Below are 18,758 nucleotides of genomic sequence, written 5' to 3' on the forward strand. Positions count from 1 at the left end.
CAAAATGGATTTTGCTGGAAGTTGACGTTTGTTCTCGTAGTTTGTTTTTGCAAAGATCCTGGGAAACATGCACAATTTTGAGCCTTCTCACAGCGAAGAGTGATTTTATTTTATTTTTATTTTATTTTATTTTATTTTATTTTATTTTATTTACGGCATACGGGCTAGGAGTCAAATCAGAGCTATAGCTGCCGGTCTACACCACAGCCACAGCAAGACAGGATCCGAGCCACATCTGCAACCTATACCACAGAGCTCACGGCAACGCTGAATCCTTAACCCACTGAGGGAGGCCAGGGATGGAACCTGCAACCTCATGGTTACTAGTCAGATTCTTTTCTGCTGTGCCATGACAAGAACTCCCAAAGAGTGATTTTAAAGTTAACTTGAGAAACTGGCTTCAAATCTGTGACAGTTTGAGCAGCAAAACAAATAATGATATCAATGGATTATAATCCAGAGAATCAAATAAATGCCCATGAGTCCTTGCTGAAATAAACACATAAACGGGGAGAAGGGGGGAAAACCTCTTGAACAGAAGATTCTATCTGTGAAATAAATGTAGAAAGAATGATGAGGATAGAAAGGTCATCATTTGGAAAGTCCATTGTAATGATTGTTTCAGCCAAGAATCATCAATGAATGCTAAAGGGTGGGCAAAAATGCGTGATGAGAAGGATATTTACTTAACCTCAAATATTTCCTCATAAATGTCTTATTAAATAAATTGCAAAGAGAATGTGTAACTTTGCAGTGGGGAAACCTGGTAGTCTCTGCCTTCAGAAGAGATCAGGGCCTAGCAGTAAAGGACTCAGCATTGTCACTATTGTGGCTCGGAACAGTGCTGTGGTAAGGGTTCAAGCCCTGGTCCAGTAACTTCTGCACAGCCAAAAAAAAAAAAAAAAAAAAGGGGGAGAGAGAGATCAACGTTAATCTCACCAGTAGTTAAGACATATTGAATCAGGAAAGGAATTCCTATTGTGGCTCAGTGGTAACACACCCAACTAGTATCCATGAGGACAAGGGTTCAGTCCCTCCCTGGTCTTGTTCAGTGAGTTAAGGATCTGACATTGCTGTGAGCTATGGTGTGGGTCACAGACATGGCTTGGATCCTGGGTTGTTGTGGCTCTGGTGTAGGCCGGTGGTTTACAGCTCTGATTCGACCCCCGACCTGGGAACCTACGTATGTCACGGGTGCCACCCTAAAAAGACAAAAAAAAAAAAAAAAAAAAGTCATATTGAATCATGTATATCCTGATATCATGTGCAGAAAAGGGCACATCATTACTTCTGGGGCATCCCTGCCAAATATGCATAACCTCAGCTTCATCATGAGAAGACACTATACGAAACCAAAGTGCGAGACAGTGTGCAAAATAATTGACCACTACTCTTCAAAAGTGTCAAGGTCAGGAGTTCCTTTGTGGTGCAGCAGGTTAAGTATCCATTGTCACGGCCATGGCTCTGGTCGTTGCTATGACTTGGGTTCAGTTCCCAGGAACTTCTGCATGCCTCAGGCAGAGCCAAAAGAGAAAGGGTCCAGATCATGAAAGACAAAGACAGACTAAGGAGCTCTTCCCCAAGGGAACAAGACAACCAACCAAATGAAGTGGGTTTAGTTCTGGCCCTGGTTTCTGGTCCAAAAAAAGAGCCTTAGGAGGTCAATTGGTGAACTTTGAATAAGCTCCATAGATGAGTGTGTCTGTGTGTGTATAACTATATCAGTGTGAATTTCCTGATTTTCGGTAATTGTTCTGTGGTCATATAGGAGTTAACATTTGGGAAATCTGGATGAAGGGTGTGTAGAAAGTCTTTGTGTTAACGTTTACAACTTATTTCTGAGTATGAGCTCACATGAGAAGAACCTAAAAAGTGAATGAGGTTGGGGGAGGGGAGGGTAGCAACTCTGTGCCTGAGGAGGGGCTAGCTTGGGGGCTGCAGGATGCTCCAAGGAACACTTTTCCTGAAGGTATCAGAGACAGAGGGGATTTTTGAGCAGGGGTGTGAGGTGGTAGAGTTGCACTATATTAAAAACCTTTTTTTTTTTTTTTTTTTTTTTGTCTTTTTGCCTTTTCCAGGGCCACTCCTATGGCACATGGAGGTTCCCAGGCTAGAGGTTTAATCGGAGCTCTAGCCACCGGCCTACACCACAGCCACAGCAACTCAGGATCCGAGCCACGTCTGCGACCTACGCCACAGCTCACGGCAACGCCGGATCCTCAACCCACTGAGCAAGGCCAGGGATCGAACCCACAACCTCTTGGTTCCTAGTCGGATTCATTAACCACTGAGCCACGGCAGCGGCCCTAGAAAAGGCAAAAAGACAAAAAAAAACAAAGTTTTTAATATAGTGCAACTCTAAAAACTTATTTTTGAATATGAAGATAATATATCTTCATTTTAGAATATATGAAAAAAATCAGTAGAGGTTAAAGAGTAAAATAAAAATCCTCCATAACCCCTGCTTCTTAGCAATAACCATGGACAGTAGTTAGTGTTCATCCTTGTGGTCACATCTTTCCATATAAATATATGTCAAAAAAGCAAAAAAAAAAAAAAAATTAGAGAACAGTGTGGTCTGTATGCCTGGTGGTGCCCTCCCCTTTTTTCATTTAACATCGTATTAAGACCAATTTATGTCCCTAACCCAAAAGAATACTCCAGAGCTGTCTTGTCCAATACATGGGACGATTTAACTTTAAAGTTGAAGAATTCAGTTACTTAGGTGTACTAGCCTCATGCCTAGTGCTCAAGGACCCCTTGAGCTGTCATGTTGGACCGTGCAGAATACAACATTTCCATGATTGCAGAAAAAGTTCTATTCGATGGTGCTGCTGTAGCATATGATTTTTTTAAAATGCGTAGTATTTATTTAGCTTTACTCTTTATTTGGGTATTTATATTGTTTCCCAATATCCATGCTTAAGTGTTTTAATCATAGTTTGTTGACTACTTTTTTTTTCTTATAGCCGCTTTACTGGTATATAATTCACATGCCATAAATCCATCCTTTGATAGTGTACAATGCAGCAGCTTTTTGTATAGTCACCGAGTTGTCCAACCATCACCACTACTTAATTTAGAACGTCTTCATCACCCCCAAAAAGAAAGCCCACTCCCAGTAGCACCTGGTCCCTGCTCCCTCTCCTCCAATCCCAGGGAACCACTTAATCTACTTACTGTCTCTGTGCATATCCATTTTGGGCAGCGGGTTTGATTTTTTTCCTTGGGACAAGTTCTATTAAATCATTGGACTAGGAGTTCCTGCTGTACGGTTAATGATCCGGCTTGTCTCTGTAGAGGCTCCAGTTTGATCCCCAGCCTGGCATAGTGGGTTTAGGATCCAGCATTGCTGTAGCTATCATAGGTTGCAGCTCCAGCTTGAAATCAGTCCCTAACCAGGGAATTTCCATATGCTAGGTCAGGGAGTGGCCAAAAAAAGAAAAATAAATATTGGATCAAAACTTGCGAAGGTTTTTTAAGGCTTTTGATGCCTGGGTGCCACATTGCCCTCCAGAAAGGTTGTCCCATACTCACTGTCCAGGAGAATGCTGTTTTCTCTGCACTTACCGTGACACCGTAATAATTGTTATTATCATTGTCCCTCGTCTTTGCTGGTGGGACAGTGAGGACTAGCATCTGTCTTTGCATTTAGCTCCTGGCAGGGTGGGACAGCTTTTCCTATGCTGACTGGCCATTCTTATTTCAGATTAGAGTTGAGAGAAAGAACTGGGCTTTGTGTGGAGGCACTGGAAGGGAGGGTGTGGGCGCAGGTGCCAGAGCCCAGAAGCCGCAGTGCAGGGTGCTCTAGCAGTTATGGGGAGGCAGTGGGGATGCAGGCTGGCTCGGGGATACCATGAACTCTTTGGAGAGTGGAGGGCAAGGAATGAATCAGGCTAGAGAATGGGGTGCTGTGGGACAGAGGTACACCTGGGCAGTCAGGCAAGGCCAACTCAAGCTTCTGGTGATTAGGAAACTGAGAGAAAGACTTCCTTTCCCACTGCAATGAAGTGAAGCCATCGTTGGTTTTGAGAAGCTGTCAGAGTGAAAAAAGTAGCCTGGTGCAATGACCCTGTCATCCAGAGTGGCCTTAAATACTTCCTTTGTGGCTTGGTGAGACTTTCACCCCTGGACCTAGGAACTACAGAGTACATGGGAAAGAGGGCAAGCAAGGGAGGCCCAGGTGCAGGGAGAACACGGTTTGTTGCGTTGTCTACATCCATGGTTCTCAACCTTGGCTGCATCTCAGAGTCAGTGGAGGCACAGGGACCCCTCCTTTAAACTGGAAGCCGAGTCCCTGGAGGTAGCGGTGGGCATCACCTTGACCTGAGTCAAGTGGCCATTTGACCAGGAGGTAGGCGCCCCATACCCACCGCCTCCAGGGTTTTTCTATGAGCTTATATCATGGTCAGGAGGAAGTCTGTTGCTGTGGCCTGGGGCCATTGGTCCAGCTTTGCCCCAAATGCTTGGCCCCTCTTCCAGAACCTCTGAACTCCCAGAGCTGCCCAGAGCCATGTCGGTCCATAGGCTGCAAACTTCTGCTGAGAAAAATCCTTGCTCAACTTGTATGCAGAATAATTCATTCCTATCTGCCCTCTCAGCTGCCCTCAAACCTGACTGCAAGCCCTGCCCCTGGCCACAGCCACCTTTCAGTGCAGTGCAGGGTCCCTGGCTATGTGATGCTGTGTCACGTGCAGCATCTGGTCAGAGCAGAAGAGGATGCCCGCAGTTCCAAGAGGCCTCCCTTTCTCCCTGGGAGAGGAGGGGTCACCTGGATGAGGCCAGGTGTGAGCTGGGGGTGCAGGGCCACTCCCAAGGGCTGGCCTGATAGAATTTTTGTTTCAGACCTTATCCTAACAACAGGAGATGCCAACTTGGTCATCTCCCAGGCTGGCTGTGGTTTAGTTAAAGGAGCCCTGTAGGGTCCTCAGCCCGGCTACCTGGCTGCCTGCAGGAAAGAGAGGAGAGACTCTGCTGTAGCCAAAGCCTCACACTGAGGTTGCTTTGCTGGCCTCCTTGTTTGTAAATCCTGCCTTTGCAAGCCACTGGGGAGGATGCCATGGCCCTAAACCCAATTTCTTTTTTGGCTTTGGGTGTGTAGCTCATTTAATGCCAAATCCGGATCTCGTATTTCATGTGGAACGCTGCCTGGGCCAGGCTGGCTGGATGCTGTCTGCCTTCAATCCATTATATTGTCTTGCTGAGTCTCAAATAATCTTCTTGGAAACTGCTGCAGGGGCCGGGACACCCCAGGAGGCTGAGAGGGTTCTGTCCTATCTCAACCCTTGTCGTTCCCCTTATGTCTGTTATAAGTTTGAGGTTCCACTGATACTTTTTTTTTCTTTCTTTTTTTTTTTTTTTTTTTTGCCATTTCTTGGGCTGCTCTCGCGGCATATGGAGGTTCCCAGGCTAGGGGTCCAATCAGAGCTGTAGCCACTGGCCTACGCCAGACTCACAGAGACGCGGGATCCGAGCCGCATCTGCAACCTACACCACAACTCACGGCAACGCCGGATCCTCAACCCACTAAGCAAGGCTAGGGATTGAACCCACAACCTCATGGTTCCTAGTCGGATTCGTTAACCACTGAGCCACGACAGGAACTCCCCCCCACTGATACTTTTTTGAGAAAAGTTTCTCCCCCTCTAAGCCATTTGGAAACCACTGTTGTGCACTAAGGGAGTTAAGCCAGCTTGAATTTGTATATATATCTGGTTTTCAAGACACTGGACATCAGGCAAGGAAGGACGGTGATCCTTGAATGGTGGGAAGCAAACGAAGCGAGACTTCTGATTGCCCCGGCTTACTGCCTGGGAGGAGAAGGGAGGCAGAGCCTGGGGCGTCCTTGAGTTGAAATACAGCTGAGGGTCTGGGGAGGCTAAGGCAGCTGGAATTTACAGGACTGTAGCAAAATCTTTACAGACCATATGTCTATTAAAAGGTTTGTCTCCCACATAGGTAAGAAATTCTCATAATGCAACAAAAAGAAAAAAATGGGCAAAAGATTTGAACAGGCGCCTCACCAAAGGAGATACAGGGCGACAAATAAGCACATGAAAAGATACCCTTGGAAGTTCCCCTGTGGCACAATGGGTTAAGGGTCCAGCAGTGCCACAGCCGTCATGGAGGTTGCAACAGTGGTTCGGGTTCAGTCACTGGCCTGGGAACTTCCACATGCCATGGGTGTAGCCAAAAAAAAAAAAAAGCATGCTCTGGTGCAGCTTCATTAGTCACTGGAAAAATGCAAATTAAAGCTACAGTGAGATACTACTACCAATCTATTTTGATTTTGAATGGGCAAAATCAAAATGACTGCCATTCCAAGTACTGGCAAGGATGTGGAGAAAGTGGAATTCCAATAAACTGCTTGTAGGAATATAAGATGATAGATTTTTGGGAAGCAGTTTGATGGCTTCTTAAAAAGTTAAACATATACTCACCATAAGATAAGCCATTCCACTTCCAGGTCTTTACATGAGCAGTTTGGTTTGTAAACAGCCCCAAACTGGAAACAGCTCAGATGTCTGTCCCCAGGTGAGTGGATAAACGAATGGTGGTCTTGTGACACGATGGAATGCTACTTAGCAGCAAAAAGAAACAAACTCGGTACATACAGCAACTGGGTAAGTCTCAAAATTATGAGGCTGAATGAAAGAAAGCAGAGAAAAAAAAGTACAAACTCTAGCATCCATTTATATAACCTTTAGTGTACAACTGATCTCTGTGGACAGAAAGCAGAGCAGTGTTGCCCAGGGAGGGGAAGAAAGGGGGGGAGGCCTTAGAAAAGGCATGAGGCCATGTGGAATCTTTGGGGATGGTGAGTGTGTTCACCTGTCCTGATTGTGATGATGATTTCATGGGTTTATTCAAAGTCAAACTTAGCGAGTTGTACCCTTTAAATATATGCAGGTTTATTGTGTCTCTTATGCATGATTAACGCTATTTAAAAAAAGATCCCTCTGGCTAGAGTTTGAAGACTTGACTAAAAGGCAGAAAGTCCAAATAACTGCAGGGAAATAGATGGATATCCCTTCTTCCCTTCTCCAAAAAGTTTAACCCTTTTTCCCCTAACTTCCTCTTGGTTTTTATAGTAATATATCATGACATTTTCTCACTTTCCTCTGTTGGAAAAATAAGGATTTCCTTTAAAATCCTCTAGGGAAGAGGCCAAGTGAAAGCGTAGAGTGTCTAGGAGTCTTTTCTTGTGGTTGAGCCCTGTCTCAGAAAAACTCACTTTTGTTTCTTCTCTGTACTAGTGCTCACACTTCTGACACCAGATGTATGGTTTTCCCCACACAGACCAATTCTCCGACACCAGCCAGGGTGTCCTACAATCCAGTTCTGTCTGACCCTAATTGGAGTTAGCACAGACCCCACAGGTTAAGGGCTCACTCCTGTAAGACAGCACCCTCCCACTTTGTCACCTGTGCTTCTCATTGACCCTCTGTAAATCAGAGTCCCACCAGCCCCCTCCTTGGGTTTGATGATTTGCTTTAATGGCTCTCAGAACTCAGGGGAACACGTTTATCAGTTTATGATGTAGGCTGTGGTAAAGATACATTTGAGCAGCTAGATGATGAGATAATAGAATGAGATCCAAAAGGGTCCTGAGCCGGGAGCTTCTACCCCACGGAGGTGGGTTGTGTTACCCTTCTGGTACGTGAATATGTTCACCAACCTGGAAGCTCTCCGAACCCTGTACCTTGAGGTTTTTTATGGAGGCTTCATCCTGTAGACATGATCAATGCTTAACTCATTTTCTAGCCCCCGTCCCCTCCCCAGAGGATGAGGGTGAGGCTGAAAGTTCCAAACTTATAATCATGGTCTGGTCTTTCTGGTGACTGTCCTGCTCATCTCACCCAGAACCTTCCAAGGGATTTAGGAGCTCTGTGTCAGGAACTGCGGGCAGAGACCAGCAGTGTATGTGTGTCTTATAATTTCACAAGCCCGAGCCTCTGCTCAGCACCGGCCACTTAGTGGATGTACAGCATAAGACTTGGGTGAGATTGGCCAGCTCACCTATCAGCAGTGGCAGAGTCTGGTCTCCTGGCTCCTTGGGTGACCCTTCCAGGAGGGCAGGGCCAGAGTGCAGTCACCCTGCTCACCATCCTACTGCTGGCATCTGCAGAGACCTGGCTCTGAGTGAGAGGTGGAGAAGCACCAGTGGGGTGAACCCTTCAGCTGCAGTGTCCCTGGCAGAAGGGCAGGTGGAGTAGAGGATCTGGCCGGGAGAGGCTGTGGGATGATAGAGGTTCAGACAGAAACCTCTATCTGGGAGGTGTGCTTGGGAGAGGACAGGATGGGAGGTGGGCCGGATGATCAGCAGGACATCTGGGTCCTGGTCTTGGGTCTGCATCCCTGAACAGTTGTATGTTGGGTGGGTGAGAAAGGAGCCCCTTCTCTTTTGGGGGCAGGAATAGCCCCACAGCTGCCAACTGTAGGGGAAGAAGGGGACCTTTGACTTAGAACTTGGGCTCAGATCCACCTCTTAAACTTCCTGGCACTGTGACCTTTGCAAGTTTATAGCCCCTTTCTAGAACTTGGGTTTGAGAAGGGGTCTGGAGGTGGCTCCACTGGATAATACTGTCAGCTCAGGGTATGGTAGGTGCGTTATTTCCTAGAATATGAAATTTATTTTTTTTTTACTGCCAAAGGAAGACTAGATCTATTTCTTGCCCTTGAAGCCCCTTTCTATCCATTTACCACAAGCCACAAGGATGCGGTGTTTTCCTACTAACTTGGCTTCTTATGGGAGCTCCCTCATCCCTGACTGATGGTTTAGAGCACAAGTGGCTTCCTTCCTTGCTTTGGATCTGTGCTGGATGCTCGGAGGGGTGAGAAAGGATGTCAGCAGCCCCAAGAAATGGGAGAGAGTGAGGGGCAGGCTGAAGCCAGTGGGTCACAGCCCTCGGATAAAGAGGAAGCCAGAGAGAGTGTCGCTCCACTGGCTGCCAGAGTGGCGGAAGGCCTGATGGGGAGAGATAAGACAGAAGGAAACCCAGGGAGGCCCAGCCAGTGGTCACTGTCCACTGGAAGATGCTGCCCATCCTGCCACTCACTTGGCAAGCAAGAGTGAGAGAAGGTCTCATTTTATTCCCCAAACCCAGACCAGAAGAGTTCATGTCATCACGAGTCAACAGCATCCCGCTGACTCAGGAGATGTGTTCCGCCTTTCCTCTCTGACGAGCTGTCCTCAAGGGGGTCCTCCTCCCGAGGGCACTGCATGGATCAGCAGGTGGAAGGGCTGACCACGCCTCCGAGTCTCACTGCTCCTCTGTGCTTGATGGCTGACATTTCTACAGGGCTTAAGCAAAGAGACCACAGTGATGGAGAGGGAGGAAGTGATGTTGCATTTGGGGTGGTTTGGGTCCATATTGTGAGCAGAATTATTATTATTATTGATTTTAGGGCTGCATCCATGGCATATGGAGGTTCCCAGGCTAGGGATCAAATTGGAGCTGCAGCTCCTAGCCTATGCCACAGCTACAGCAACGTGGGATTCAAGCCACGTCTGCGACCTACACCACAGCTCACAGCAACGCTGGATCCTTAACCCACTGAGCGAGGCCGGGGATCAAACCTGCATCCTCATGGATACTAGTTAGGCTGGTTCACGCTGAGCCACAATGGGAACTTCCTGTGAGCAGAATTATATTCACGTTGCTTTGATGTTCCATCCAGGCTGCTTTGAGTGTGCTTTGGTCACTGCTGGACAAACCAGGCTTTGCTGCCCTTGGTAAAGGTTTAGAGTTCAGTCAATCAGGGCACTTGGGATGGGCAGTCTGAAAATCAACCCCAGAATCACCAAAGAGTATAATTAATACCATGTCATCATCTGATAGTTGTCATTTTTCAAGAGAAAATTCTTCCCCATCCCCAGGTTTGAATTATGCCATCGCCCAGTGCTCAGCAGAGGCCCATGTCATCCATTTCTCTGTTTTTATGTGTGTTTGTTGAGGGCTCATGAGTGCCCTTTGTTAGGGGCTGCTGGTGTTCAGAGATGGATAAGACGCTGGACCTCTGTAAAAGACGCTTGCGAGGACACAGCAGCTCACAGCAATGCCGCATCCTTAACCCACTGAGTGAGGCCGGGGATCAAACCTGTGTCCTCATGGATGCTAGTCAGATTTGTTTCCCCTGAGCCACATCGGGAATTCCTGGATATAATTCTTTTTTTTTTTTTTTTTTGGTCTTTTTGCCACTTCTTGGGCCGCTCCCACGGCATATGGAGGTTCCCAGGCTAGGGGTTGAATCGGAGCTGTAGCCGCCAGCCTACACCAGAGCCATAGCAACACCAGATCCGAGCCGCATCTGCGACCTAAGCCACAGCTCACGGCAATGCCGGATCCTCAACCCACTGAGCAAGGCCAGAGATCGAACCCGCAACCTCATGGTTCCTAGTTGGATTTGTTAACCACTGAGCTACAACGGGAACTCCCTGGATATAATTCTTGATTTAAAAGCAGCCTGAGTTGTATATGAAGTAATCCAACACAAGGAAATGCTGATGCCTCTGAATTCCTAGGTGTTTTCAATTTCGTAGTACTTCTTGCCAAGTATAGAGATACGAGCTATCCAGTAGCCTCATCCTGCATGTGTGTGCATACACACACACACACACACACCACATACACACACACAAACACAAGTAATTTTATAGCCAGTAAGAGATGATGGAAGGGAAGGGCCTTGGGGAACTTGCTGGGGGTGTCAGAAATATTCTCTATCTTGATCTGGGTTTACATTACCACAGATCATTTGTCAAAATTCATTAAATGATGGATTTATAATTTGTGCATTTCACCATTTGAAGTTTATCTTGAAAAGGTAACCGTAAGCAAATAATGAACTCTCATTAATGATAGGCAGGCTGAAGTGGACTGCTGTCTGCATCTTTCCGTGAGATGCACCACAAGTAAGATAGATTGTTGGGTTGCTTGAGGGCTGGGCAGCAAAATGCTGACAATTGTAGAATTGAATTGGGGTGGTGGGTATATGGCTGTGCCCTGTAAGATTCTTTCCACTTTTCTGCGTGTTTGAAAGTGTGTTGAAACAGAAGTACAAATAATCACCCCTGTGATCCCAGAGTTTCCATAAATGAATTTCCCTAAGAGCCAGTTTTCTCAGCTGACACAGTACTATTCCTACAGACAGCCTCACCTGCTTCCTAAGGGAGTGTTGGTGAAGCCACGTGAGGGCCCTGGGCTTAGTGGGTTCTCTGTGAACCTGGTGTGGTTGATGTGGTTGATGTGGCTGGGTGGGGGGGCGCATTTCTTGAAAGATGTGTTAGCTTGGATTTTCTTTGAAGACAATGCAGTTTATCCCTTGAAATGATCAGAACTCTGAAACACAAGGCTTTCTAACCTGCAGGCAGAATATAGCTGGGAATTTGCAGCCTTAGAGACTGGAACCAGAGTTAGACAAGGTTGTTTGAGCCCCTGATCAAGGATGTGAGCTAATTACCAGCTGGATGCTGGGGGACCTCTTTGTATATACAAAATTTTTTGAAAAAATCAATTATATATATATATTTATAATATTTCTATTATATGTAAATAGTATATATAAATAATTGATTTTTCAGTTTGTTATATTATAAACATATCCAAACACTTTTTAAGACTGGACTTTTTTCTGCTATCAAGCAGCACCTGCTCTTGTTAAGGTTTTAAACACAGAAGATGCAAAGATCAGCTATAATTTAACAGTTTTGCTCTCTTTCCTTCCCAAGCCTTTAAAAAGTTTTCCTATGTTATTTTCATAATTATGACTTTTTTTCATCTGACTATAATTGGGGAATTCTTTGGAAGGGAGACTCCGAGGCTTCCTTTTACATAGATTGACCCAGAGCCTGGGCTCCTGCAGCAGAGATTCTGGGCTAGTCTAGACTGAGAGACTTCTGGCTTTTTCAGAGGGTGAGATCCTGGGAGCCTGGAGCTTCTTGGTGTGCTCATGTTAGGTTGAAGCAGCTTCTTGCTGAATGCAGGAAAACATTACTATCATCCTTAGGATTCATATGCCTGTGTATTGAGTCTTTACAAAAGAAGGGCCCTCTGCTAAGCGCTCCTCGTGTGTTCTCTCACAGTAACCCTGTAAGGAGCTACCATTGTCTTCGTTTTACAGATAAAAAACAGGACATCGGGGAGCTGAAATAATCTGCCCTGATCACATAGCTAGTAAATCGCGGACTTACAGTTCAAGACCAGGTCTTCCCATGGGCACTTTGGAAGTGAGGCAGATAAACTCTTGAGAACTTTGGTTTACAAGCAGCTTTTCCTGCTGCTCCTGGGAATATGCAGGGCAGATAGAACTAACCTCCTTTTTCTAATTAACAAGCAGATGCTCAGAGAAATTGCTGGGTTAACTCAAACTTTGAGGGAAGTGAGTGGGTGGGAGGCTCTGGTTAGAACCTGACTTTTTTTATTTTTTAAAATTTTATGGCCACACCCACAGCATATGGACGTTCCTGGGCCAGGGAATGAATCTGACCCACAGCTGCGGCAATGCTGGATTCTTTAACCCACTTTGCTGGCCTGGGGATCGAACCTGTGCCTCTGCAGCAACCCAAGCCACTGCAGTCGGATTCTTTTTTTTCCTCTCATTTTTGTCTTTTTAGGGCCGCACCTGCAGTATGTGGGGGTTCCCAGGCTAGGGGTCGAATTGAAGCTGTAGCTGCTGGCCTATACCACAGCTCACAGCAACCCCAGATCTGACCCACAACTGTGACCTATACCACAGCTCACAGCAACACAGGATCCTTGATCCACTGGGCGAGGCCAAGGATTGAACCCCCATCCTTACAAATACCAGTCGGGTTCTTTAACCCTGATCCACAAGGGGAACATCTTGCAGTTGGATTCTTTTTTTTTTTTTTTTTTTTTGTCTTTTTGCCTTTTCTAGGGCCGCTCCCATGGCATATGGAGGTTCCCAGTCTAGGGGTCCAATCAGAGCTGTAGCCGCCAGCCTACGCCATGGCCACAGCAATGCCAGAGCCGAGCCGCATCTGCAACCTACACCACAGCTCACGGCAACACCAGATCCTTAACCCACTGAGCAAGGCCAGGGGTCGAACCCGCAACCTCATGGTTGCTAGTCAGATTGGTTAAGCACTGCGCCACGACGGGAACTCCACAGTTGGATTCTTAACTCACTGTGCTTTCAGGAATGGGAACTCCAGAACTTGACTTTTTAATTTTGGCCTCATCCTGTTGCCTTCAGCGCCAGAGAGTGAGGGGAAGCCCCAGTGGAGGAGGTCCAGAGGAGGGCCAAAGGACTCGAAGGGACGGGAGGGTGGCCGAAAGGCACAGGCAGGACCCCCGAGAAAAGGCGAGGAGTTGAGATCCAGTGGCCGGTATGGGGGCACCAGCCTTGCAATCTGATGGACCTGGGGCTTGAGTTGTGATCATTCTTTGTAAAAAGTGAGGTAGTCCCCATTGAGAATTAAAGGAAATAATTTAGTTAAAATTGCCTGACCTTTGAATTTGCCCCATTGTAATCTTGGTGCAGCATTTTGGCCTTGTCTTATCAACGGTGGGAGCCTTTGGAAGCTTTGGGGCAAGAGAGTAGGTGGAAGAAGCAGAGGTATTCTGAACAGTAGCATGCCAGGCGGGAGGGCCTGCACTTGAGAGGGCCTTCCTGCAGTTGAGAGGACTCAGAGTTGGAAGGCTGAGGGAGGGAAAGAGCCAGAGAAAGGCATCCAGAAGAGTAATCTCCTGGATTTGGTGATGGGCTGGTTGTGGGGAAGGGTGGGTATCTCACTTTGTCCCTTGGCTTTTTATGACTCACTTTACACCGTTTCCCTCTTGACTCACTACCGTATTCTTTCTCTTGCAGGAGCCTGTGTGAAATGCAGCAAGGGGGTGTTTGGGGCTGGCCAGGCCTGCCAGGCCATGGGGAACCTCTACCATGATGCATGCTTCACCTGTGCAGCCTGCAGTAAGTGTCTGTGTCTGTGTGTCTCTCTCTCTCTCTGTCTCTGTCTCTCTCTCTCTGTGTTAGCAGGCAGGGTGAGGAACACAGGGACCAGGGAAGCAAGGAGAGAGATGAGCATCCTTCCTGGAGACACTTGTCCCTCGTCCCTCCATGGTCTTACAGGAAGGCTGGACATCGTCCTCTAGAACAGCGTTTTGTATCACCAGCACAAAGCCCAGCAGGATAAGCTGACTTATCACAGAGTACCAGGAATGACCTGGGGCCACCCTGGCGATCCTGAGCAGTCCCCTGATAACAGCAGGTCTGTCGCACATATCGGAAGTCTCAGAAGAGTGGGGAGGAAAGCAGCGGAATTCATGTTGTCTCCCCCATTGCCAGTTCTCTCTCCCACCGTGGGCACCAGCCAACAAGAAGGTGATGAACCAATCACTTACCCCCATGTGATCTTTCATTCGGAGGCTGAGTGTGAGTGTGTGCATGAACGCCTGTGTGTGTTCCATCACACGCATACTGGTGCCTCTAAGCAAACACCTGTGGGCATCTATGTACTGCATTACGGGTGTTAAGCCGAAAGCAGCAAATCAGGAGACCAGGCCTGTGCTTAATTTAGCAAACACTGAATTGATGGCAACCACAGGGGAAGATTCTAACATTGTAGGCTTTTGGCCAAGGCTGACTGAGTCATGAACTGTGCTTGTTTCATGGTCTCTACCAAAGATTAATTTTGAGAAGCCTTTTCGAAAAATGTCCCACTGATGTTCTCCAATTCCCTACCCAGGCCAGCAGCTGTCAGTTAAAAGGAAACGTTATAACAAAGGCACAGAATATCTGGGAGGTAGGAGTCTTATCCTCTTGCCTGGCTGTTCACTAGAATCCCTGGGTGGGGAGATTTTAAAAGCCAGTGATGCCTCAGCCCCACCCTGACCAGCAGAATCAGAAGCTTGAGGGGTGAAATTTCTTTCTTTTTGTAAAATTGAAGTATAGTTGATTTACAGTATTGTGTTGGTTTCTGATGTATAGCACAGTGATTCAAATATATATATATATATAAAACTGAATATCTATCTATCTATATGTAACAGAATATATATGTTCTTTTTCATATTCCTTTCCATTATGGTTTATCAGAGGATATAGAATGTAGTTCCCTGTGCTAACAGTACACATAGTTGTTTATCTATTTTATGTATAGTTATATAGTAGTTTGCGTCTGCTAATCCCAAACTCCTAATTTATCCCTCCTCCACCCTCTTTCTTCTTTGGCAACTCCCTTTTTATGTCTGAGTCTGTTTCATAGATAAGTTCATTGTGTCATTGTGTTGTATTTTAGATTCCATATATAAATGATAATCATATGGTATTTGTCTTTTTCTTTCTGATTTACTGTACTTAGTATGATAATCTCTAGTTGCATCCATGTTGCTGCAAATGACATTATTTCGTTCTTTGTATGGCTGAGTAGTATTCCATTGTATATATGTACCACATCTTTATCTATTCCTCTGTCTTGACTATTGTGAATAATACTGCAGTGAACATTGGGGTGCATGTATCTTTCTGAATTACAGTTTTGTCTGGATGTATGCTCAGGAATGGGATTACTGGATCACATGGCAACTTTATTTTTCATTTTTTGTGGAACCTCCATACTGTTTTCCATTATGGCCGTACCAGTTACATTCCCAGCAACAGTGGGAAAAAAGGGTTCCCTTTTCCCCACACTGCCTCCAGCATTTATGTATAGGCTTTTTAATGATGGCCATTCTGACCAGTGTGAGGTGGTACTTCATTGTAGTTTTGATTTATATTTCTCTCATAATTAGTGATATTGAGTATCTTTTTATGTGCCTACTGGCCATTCGTATGTCTTCTTTGGAGAAATGTCTGTTTAGGTCTTCTGCCCATTTTTTTGATTGGGTTGGTTTTCTTGTTATTGAATTATGTGGGCTGTTTGTATATTTTGGAAATTAAGCCCTTGTCTGTTGCATCATTTGTAAATATTTTTTCCTGGTCTGTTATTTGTCTTTTTAAAATTATTATTATTGTTTCCTTTGCTGTACAAAAGCTTATAGGTTTGATTAGGTCCCATTTATTTAATTTTGCTTTTATTTCTGTTGCCCTGGTGGACTGACCTAAGAAAACATTGGTACAATATGTGTCAGAGAATGTTTTGCCTGTGTTCTCTTCTAGGAGTTTTGTCTTCTATTTAAGTCTTTAAGCCATTTTGAGTTTATTTTTGTGTACGGTGTAAGGGAGTTTTCTAACTTCACTGATTTACATGCAGCTGTCCAACTTTGCCATTACACTTACTGAAAGACTATCTCTTTCTACATCGTATATTCCCTTTTTTTTTTTTTTTTTTTTTTTGTCTTTTTAGGGCTGCACCCACTGCATATGGAAGTTCCCAGGCTAAGGGTCGAATCAGAGCTACAGCTGCCAGCCTGTGCCACAGCCACAGCAATATGGGATCTGAGCTGTGTCTGTGACCTACACCAGAGCTCATGGCAACGCCTGATCCTTAACCCACTGAGTGAGGCCAGGGATCGAACCTGCATCCTCATGGATACTAGTTGGGTTGTTACTGCTGAGCCACGACAGGAACTCCTCTACATTGTACATTCTTGTCTCCTTTGTTGAAGATTAATTGACCAGACATGTGTGGGTTTATATCTAGGCTCTCTATTCTGTTCATTTGATCCATACAACTATATTTATGCCAATACCATGCTGTTTTGATTATTGTAGCTTTGTAGTACTGTCTGAAATCTGGAAGGGTTATGCCTCCAGCTTTATTCTTTTTCCTCAGGATTGCTTTGGGAATTCTGGGTCTTTTATGGTTCCATGTAAATTTTTGGCTTATTTGTTCTAGTTCTGCGAAAAATGTCATGATAATTTGATAGGGATTGCATTAAATCTGTAGATTGCTTTGGCTTAGTATAGCCATCTTAACAATGTTAATTCTTCCTATCCAGGAGCATGGGATATCATTCCATTTCTTTGAATCATCTTCAGTTTCCTTTATCAATGTTTTGTAGTTCTCAGCATGTAAGTCTTTCTCTAGGGGTGGAATTTCTAGAGTAGGGCACATGTATTGTTTCTCAGCTCCTTGGGTGACTCCCAGGTGTGGCCAGGGCTGGGAACCTGGGATTGGTGCCAGGCTTCTCCTCTTAGAAGCTTCCGCATATGAGAAGGGGAGGGACTTTCTTGGCTGGATTGTGGCACAGCCCTCCAGAGCCTCTTCATTCCTGGTCTGAAGTTCACCAAGTGGACACTGTCCTGACACTCCTTGATGGCAGAGACAAATGCCCGGTTCCAAACCTCAGGCTGCATCCTCCCTGCAGTTTCCCACGAAACACAGGCCTGAGAGTTTAGTTTATGCCTTGATCGGTGCTTACCTTTGTAGGAAAAATTGTGAAAGACTTTGAAATGGATCACAGTTTCCTGAGTGTCTGCAGTGGAACTGCAGGAGTTGTCTGGTTATCGGATTCCCTGTGTCTCTGGGCCTTTCCTTGCCCTTGAGCCATGTTACACCCTGTAAGGTGTAGAATTGTGTTGGCAAGGCCTGCGCCTCTTTTTTTTTTTTTTTTTTTTTTTTGGTCTTTTTTGCCATTTCTTGGGCCGCTCATGCAGCATATGGAGGTTCCCAGGCTAGGGGCCTAATCGAAGCTGTAGCCGCTGGCCTATGCCAGAGCCACAGCAACGCAGGATGTGAGCCACATCTGTGACCTATACCACAGCTCACGGCAACACCGGATCCTTAACCCACTGAACAAGGCCAGGGATCGAACCTGCCACCTCATGGTTCCTAGTCAGATTGGTTAACCACTGAGCTACAATGGGAACTCCCAAAGGCCCATGCCTCTTGTCAACAGCCATGTAAACTGTGTCTGGCTGGGATGCCATTGATTGTTCGCTTGTGGAGAGCGACCAGTTTTGCATCGTTTAAGCAGATTTACCTTGACATTTCTGGTGGTCTGCATATGGATGGTTCTTTGCAGGCTCCCAGTTGTAACATCTTATTCGTTCTTTATTAACTGTGGAGTTAGATAAAATCTTGGACCTAGGTTTGTGTTTTATCTGTGCAAGAGTTGTGATCTTGCCTTCTTTTACAAATTATCTTTGACATTTGGCTCCTGCAAGTGTTTCTCAGCACTTGCTCTGTCTTTCAGGAAAAAAGAAAATAAATATTGAGCAGAGGCTGTTTTTTACCTCAAGTGATTGCCATTTGAACTAAGAAAGTTGTTGTGGGAGGGAAACCTGGGGTGAGTCTGTTGGTTCCACCTGTGATTGCTTGATGAGCTGTCAGTTCTTTAATGGGTTGAGTTTATCTTCAAATTAGGACGAACACTTAGGAAGACAGCTGCTTCGGGATGTCTGCTTGCTCCAGCATTTAAGGCCCTTGTGGTCTAGTCTCTGTCTTATTGCTTCCTACTTGCTCATCACAAGCACACTGAATTCCACTCTTCCACATCCGCTCACTAGAACTGCCTCTTCCCACTCCCTTCATGCATTGAAATTCTGTCCAGCCTTTAGGACCGAGCTCCAATGCCTCCTCTTCCAGGAAGCCTTCCTTGTTCCCTGAGTTGGAAGGAATCTTTCTCCTGAACTGGGCATGCCCTGCCTTCTCACATATAAGCATGAACCACCCTCTCTGTGACTCTGGTGCCAGCAAACCAGGCACTAGAACAGAGTTGCTGAAGGAAACTCTGAGTTCCCCATCAGAAAGTGAGGGTGGTAACATTCCTGCTGTGGGGTAGGCTTCCTCCCCACTCACAGGGAGCAGTTGGAGACCCAGGAACGTGTCTGAGTGGCTTCTTGTGGATGCC

The 18,758-nt window shown here is 45.9% G+C and overlaps 1 protein-coding gene across 1 annotated transcript in view; it reads left to right on the forward strand.

Annotated features, from left to right (window-relative positions):
• Positions 1-18,758, forward strand: part of LIMD1 (LIM domains containing 1) — an 81,393-nt gene that overhangs the window by 24,391 nt on the left and 38,244 nt on the right. The window contains exon 2 of the mRNA XM_021068638.1: positions 13,834-13,935. Coding sequence (XP_020924297.1) covers positions 13,834-13,935 — 102 coding nt within the window. The remainder of the gene's footprint in view (positions 1-13,833; positions 13,936-18,758) is intronic.

The sequence above is a fragment of the Sus scrofa genome, chromosome 13 (assembly GCF_000003025.6).
Source record: "Sus scrofa isolate TJ Tabasco breed Duroc chromosome 13, Sscrofa11.1, whole genome shotgun sequence".
NCBI lineage: Eukaryota > Metazoa > Chordata > Mammalia > Artiodactyla > Suidae > Sus > Sus scrofa.